The sequence below is a fragment of the Apium graveolens genome, chromosome 8 (genome assembly GCF_009905375.1).
Source record: "Apium graveolens cultivar Ventura chromosome 8, ASM990537v1, whole genome shotgun sequence".
NCBI classification, from domain to species: domain Eukaryota; kingdom Viridiplantae; phylum Streptophyta; class Magnoliopsida; order Apiales; family Apiaceae; genus Apium; species Apium graveolens.
In genome coordinates this window covers 71,717,478-71,724,478 of record NC_133654.1, presented here as the reverse complement: position 1 = coordinate 71,724,478, position 7,001 = coordinate 71,717,478, and the positions used below count along the sequence as shown (strand labels likewise).

Genomic DNA, 7,001 nt, shown 5'->3' with positions numbered 1-7,001 from the left:
GGAGAAGAGTAAAAATTAAAAGAAATGGGGGGATCCTTTTTATAGGCACGGTGAATCCTAAAGGTCCACACCACGTGGCTTCATCTGGACCATCCATCCGTAAGTCATATATACACATCAATATATATATATATATATACAGTGATTAATGGAAGTACGTATTACTGCACATCTTTTGAAAAAAGACAACCGTAATAATTCAAATCATTGGAGGGAAAATAAAAAATGCTTCATCTTCCACTCAGGACCCCATAGCTCAACACAATCCAGACTGGGGGCAAGCAAAGCTCAAGTTCTTCTAAAGGACATCTAACCTCAGTCCTGATTGGCTGAACTCAACACAATCCGGACTGGGGCAAAGCAAAGCTCAAGTTCTTCTAAAGGACATCTAACCTCAGTCATGATTGGCTGAACTCAACACAATCCGGACTGGGGGCAAGCAAAGCACAAGTCCTTAAAAGACATCTGACCTCAGTCCTGATTGGCTGAACTCAACACAATCCGGACTGGGGGAAAGCAAAACTCAAGTTCTTCTAAAAAGACATCTAACCTCAGTCCTGCTTGGCTGAACTCAACACACTACGGACTGGGGGCAAGCAAAGCTCAAGTTCTTCTAAAAGACATCTAACCTCAGTCCTGATTGGCTGAATTCAACACAATCCGGACTGTGGGTCAAGCAAAACTCAAGTTATTCTAAAAGACATCTAACTTCAGTCCTGATTGGCTGAACTCAACACAATCCGTCCTGATTGGCTGAACTCAACACAATCCGGACTGGGGGGCAAGCAAAACTCAAGTTCTTCTAAAAGACATCTAACCTCAATCCTGCTTGGATGAACTCAATACAATCCGGACTGGGGGCAACCAAAGCTCAATTTCTTCTAAAAGACATATAACCTCAATCCTGATTGGCTGAACTCAACACAATCCAGACTGGGGGGAAATCAAAGCTCAAGTTCTTCTAAAGGACATCTAACCTCAGTCCTGATTGGCGGAACTCAACACAATCCAGACTGGGGGGGAAGCAAAGCCAAAATTCACAAAACAAATCAACCTTACTCCCCCATCCAGAAAATGTGCATAAGGGAGTTGGGGGCAATGATAGTACATGTAGCTCCTGCAAGGACGAGGCCCAGACTCCTAACTCAATCCAGTCCTGCACACTACTAGTCCTAACTGGCCCAATCCCGCAAGCCCAACCTTGGGAATTCCGAGCACGTGAGGCACACGCCGAAACACATGATAGTGACAACTGTCATCCATCAATCAGGGGGAATAATCCTGGCACACGTCAGAAGATCCTCAGAACATTCCCCAATCACTCCCGTCCCGACAAGTGTAGAGCATCCACTTCAGGCAGGTGTCCTCCGCTCCTAGAATCGACGACTACAATTAAAAGGTACCAACCCCTAAACCCTACCCTTGGGCTATAAATAGCTCAAGGAGGAAAGATTTTGGGGTTAATCACTCTCTTACACTCATATACACACACATCCACCCCTCATTCCTGTCTATCTTCATCTTCCCCAAAAGCGACATCTTACTCTCACACCGGAGGCGCCGCGGGATCCAAACCCCCCTTACGGTATTGTTTTGTAGGAGCCCCACGAAAGTTACACCACCACAACAACGAAGGATTCAGGCGCGGTATCGAAGGAGCATCCCCGGCACCAGAAATTATCTATATATAGCCATCTCGATTATACTTCACAACACGGCTATATCAGAGTTTACTATATTAGAGTCTACTGTACAACTTTATGATTTTGTAATATAGTAATTTTTCAAGATAGTTTAGAGACTTTTCGAAACGATCTTTTTTTGGACTTTTCGATATAACTATTTCTGGACATATCGCCACGAGCTTATAGACTACATAATAAAATAGACTACTGAACTTCTCGCTAGCATGTCGTCGTAGATTTTTTATTGTAAGTAAATCCCTTTTTTAACAATTTTCTTCCTTGCTTAGGGCTAGATGTATTGATCTTCTCTTAAATATTATTACATTAAAAAATTATATGAAGTGGACAACTTCACTGAGCATATAAATTAATATACTTATAAACAAAGGATCCCCAATAAGGTTTAATATATAAGAGAACCTCCCACCATTATCATCTGTTAGCTAAAAAGTTTATGTGGCACAGTTATATACATATTAGCTAAAAAATATACTACTCCAACCATATTACCTGTTAGCAAAAAATTTAGATATCCTCTGTCTCATCTTCTATATCTCTGTTGTCTCATCTTCTATATCTCTGTTGATTCTGTAACCATTAGCTAAAATATCCACGTAAGTTTTCTGTCAACTTTCTACTTTATTTTAACCTAACTTTGCACATTAAGACACATATATTCATATTATATTTATATTATATATATATGGAAATTTTTATTTCATATTTAATATTTTAATTTTATGTTATATTAAGTGTCAAAATATGATTTTTTTATTGACGAATTTTATTAATTATTTTAATAAACATTACATAATTATAAAAATATTAATAAATCTAATCTAATCTGATATAATAAAATGTAATATAAATTTAAATATAAAATTTTATTATACATAGAAGTATATAGTTTTTAACACATATAAGTGTCTTTTATAATTATATAAATATATATTCAATATTTTTTCATTAAATAAATTTTTTATTTTTACTTTTATTTAATTAAATATTTAAATTTATTTCAACATGTGAAATTTTCATATATATAAAATAATTTGAAAATACATATAACATATTATTATTGAATTTAGCTAATCAATATAGCTAATACCACTGTAGCAAATAACCTTACAAATTCAACAAAATTTTAGATGATGATGATTTAGCTAACCATTTTAGCTATTATGGTTGGAGATGCTATAAAGTAGCTTGAAATAACATAGTAGCTTGAAATAACATATATTAAACCCGCGTGTTCATCATTTAATAGTTTTAGTTTAGATATAATATGTTACTTAAATCCTCCCTTGCGTCATTCCATAAGCAGCCCCATTCCCATTAATATATTGGTATTTCACCTCTTTTTTCAAGTTAAATTATTCTTCAAAGTTTATCTTTTTTTTTTATTTTCTCATTCATATTTCTCTGTGTCAAGTGCTGAACCCTCGACATGACCAAAAGTCTCAGATAATCCCGATTTGTGACCCCGACAGGAAAAAAAGAATTAATCAGAATAAATATTACAAATAATTCTATTATTAGCTTGGATCCGTATTTCAAAAACCAAGCATTATTACATGAATAAGAGGATGTAACAAAAATTAAAAAAACAAATCGAATGCATATTTTATTACATTTATTACTTTTTATTACGTGATACATCCTACATCTTAATCTTATAAAGATGACAACGAAACAATTACAACAAATATATATATGAATTCGAATCCATGGCGTCTGCAAGTAAAGGACAAATATGAAAATTATTTAGATATTTTTATGTAGCCAACATGAGACGGATTGGACACCTTGATCAGGGTTCCTAGTTCCGGGGCCAACAAGCATTTTGACGATTCTTCCCTATAGAAAAAGCCTGCGCATTTGCAATCCTTGCTGCATTTTTCTCTGCAGTCACCAATCTTCATGCGCCCTCCTTCTGCATATCCATTCAAGAAATGTTCCACACCCAAAACTTTGTAGTAGTCCACCTTAGCCCTTCCTTTACATGGTGGTAAACTTGGCTGGACACAACTCTTGCTCCAACCAATCAAACCTGCCGCAGTTGGACAAGCCACACATTGATTGTCTTCACACACCCCAAAAGATCCACACTTTTTTGGCAATCTACATTCACTTGTACTTTCTACATTGTCTTCCCTATTTAAGAGCTTGTATGTAACTTCCCACGCTTCCCACTCAACATTCTCATGGTACGTATATATTCTTAGGTTTCCATCTATATCAATACGAAGCATCGAAAGAGTAGCATTGTACTTGGGTCTAGCTAGAAGTCTTGTCCCAGAGCTAGGGGAATTTTTCATGTCAAATGAAAGGGATAGCTCCGATGTGTAGGCATCGCTATTAACAGTAAAGACTACCTTGGCCAAAACCCCCTTACCATTTCCAAATTCCTCATATTTGTAATATAGTAGGGGATTTATTGCATTACTACTTTTGTAATACATGGCCAAATGCCTTTGCTCCATTACGAAAGAATAAGGACCCTCAGTAGCATCAACGTTGGACAATCTGCTAACCAACTTTATGGGGCCATTTAGACGTAGTCCTTGACCAATTACAAGTGTATCCGTCGGGTGATCAAAACTTCGCCATATATATGCACCCTTAGCATTATATAACACAAGATTCCCGCTTGAAAGTAATTCCAACCCCACCACACCTTTATTTGCCGTACCGGTTTGCCATGCAATTGAGCCATCAACATCTGCCAACACTAGGTTTCCATCAGCACCAAATGCAAGAGTTGCATTTTCACGAACTGGTTTTGCCCTATTTGCAGCCCACACCCAGCGCATTATGGATCCGGTGCGCCGGTGGCCCATTCGAAGACTTAAGGTGAAAGCATCAGGGGTGGAGTTTTGGAAACAAAGCATGAAAGGAAAGGTAGAAATCTCTAAAGGACGGTAGTCACCATATTCAACCCAGTATTCACCGAGTTCCCCTGTGTTGAAATAGCGGAATCTTTTGTCCGATGGCACCACAGCTTGGCCCGTTGATATTGAATTGAGAAATATTAAAAGCAAAACTGGAAGTAAATAAGAAGAATGCATTGTGCACTAGAATTTTCGTTTTATTTTGGTTCGATGATTATGAATTAGTAATGTAAAGGCCTTAGGCTTTTATATTATGAACATACAAGTGTTCCTCTCACCTCAAATGGTTTTCCTTACCCGGGGTACTTCAATGATTTTGGTACTTCGGTTTCGTGATTTGGACACACAGTATTTGACTTTAAAAACTCAAACAATATCTTATAATTTACAATTTTACATGTATGATGTATCTGCGCAGCTGGATTGAGACGGGACTTGGCACTTAAGTTTAGTAGACCGTAGAATAGCCAAAGTCAAATATTTGAAAGGGAGAGCTCTTTACATATTTTGTTAACCTATTGAGAATGCTAGTGGTACCGATTCATTTCAAAATTAAATTTTAGTGGTATGAGTTACTGGCTTAAACTCATTTTTAAATTGAATTTTAGTACTGGTATATGTGTTCCTGGCTTATAATTATAGCACACCTATTTTTATTTTTATTTTTACTCTTTAATTAAATATTTTTTTGGTCTTATGTACAACTATGAGTTCATTATTACCTATAAATGTATTAATTTTAAACTTGTATTGTCTTTAATCCTGAAAGAACCATTACGGGTAAATAATGAATAGATTGTACTTCATACAATAATGCTAAATCTTTTTGTCTAAGAAAAACAATACAGGTGAATTTTTGGTAAAAATGCCTTCATTTTTTATGTATGAGATAATATTTTGAAAATTTTGCACCACGAAAATACGAAAAAAGACAAAAAAAACACATAAGATGATGGTAACAAAATATGAATATATAAATTATGAAACTTAAAAACCTGCATAAATTTCAATTATTACAGATTAAAAAAAATATATTTATATTATATAAAGTACAACCAATGAGGATTGTTTTGGTTATACACTTATATAACTAAAGCAAAAGGATAGTATGACCTAACCAAATAAAACAAAGACCTGTTAAAAATATATTAAAACCATGTTTGAATTTGAAAATTATATCCTTCACATATTTATAAATTCTAATGTTTTTTTTTAAAAAATAGTTATTTTTAACAAGTAATATGATTACTATAATATTCAGAATTTAAATGATAATTATAATTATAATAATTATAATAAAAATAAACATGAGTTCAATTAAGATCAAAATAAGTGAATATATTTATTTATTGGAAACAAAAAAGAATTAAAAATGAGTATTTAGGTAATTGTATAAAATTGGAGATGCAGGACATTTAGTAACCTATATATATATAGGGGTTGTTCAAATAGAAATAACCTTAAAATAAAAACAAGAAACCGGCTAATTCACATGTATGAAAATAGGCCCAGGTGCTCAGCCCATTACATCAGTCCAAATTAGACATATATATACACCATCAGCACCAACACTTTCATCTCCGATCTTTAATTATAATTAACCACCATGTCAAATCATTCCCATTATTTCCAATCAATCTCTAACACCATCTCGGATCTACCTCCGTCCACCATCATCGCCTACCACCAAATTTTATAATTTCCTTATCACTTTCATAAATTTCGACGAATTCTATTTTTTTTCTCTCTGATCTTCATTTAACCTTCAATCACTAATTTATATTAATAACACTAGATTGTATTACGAAAATCACTAATTTATATAACGAAAATCACTAATTTACATTACAAAAATTACCAATCCTGCTATAATAATCATTAACTTACATAACAGTAAGGTGATGCAATTCATTTTATTTACTGCTTATAGGGGGTGATGTATATCTTAATCTTCTAAGCTCACCGGGATCTATAAAAGAATATTGTAATTCACTGAATATATATTGCTTGTAGGTGGTAATAATTATATAAATATATGCATATTGTATGCATATATGTATCTAGTTTGGCGGTGAAGAGGTTGGAGAAGAAGGTAGATGAAAAGTAGACTGGGTGATTGTTTGTGGGTGTGGTTTGACAATTACTCAGGGGAGATGAGATATCGTAATGAAATATAAATCTTTAAACATATGAAGGAGTCAGTATTGGGAAAAGATCGGCGGCAGGGTGTCAGGTGAAGCATAAGTGGGTGGGAAGGTTTATAAGTGGGTGGGCTAGGTATTATAAAATAGGAAGTTTTTAGTTTTTATTTGAAATTTGGTTTCTATTTGATCATGAGCCTATATATATATACACACACACACACACATATATGGGTTGTTCAAATAGAAACAATCTTAAAATAAAAATAAAAAACTAACCTAAT

The 7,001-nt window shown here is 34.3% G+C and overlaps 1 protein-coding gene across 1 annotated transcript; it reads right to left on the bottom strand.

The window, feature by feature from the left end:
* Positions 1-3,259: 3,259 nt before the first annotated feature.
* On the bottom strand, positions 3,260-4,797 carry LOC141678541 (epidermis-specific secreted glycoprotein EP1-like). Its single transcript, XM_074484888.1, has one exon. It carries the CDS (start codon positions 4,751-4,753, stop codon positions 3,446-3,448), a length of 1,308 nt encoding a protein of 435 aa, XP_074340989.1. The 5' UTR covers positions 4,754-4,797; the 3' UTR covers positions 3,260-3,445.
* Between the last annotated feature and the right edge of the window lie 2,204 nt (positions 4,798-7,001).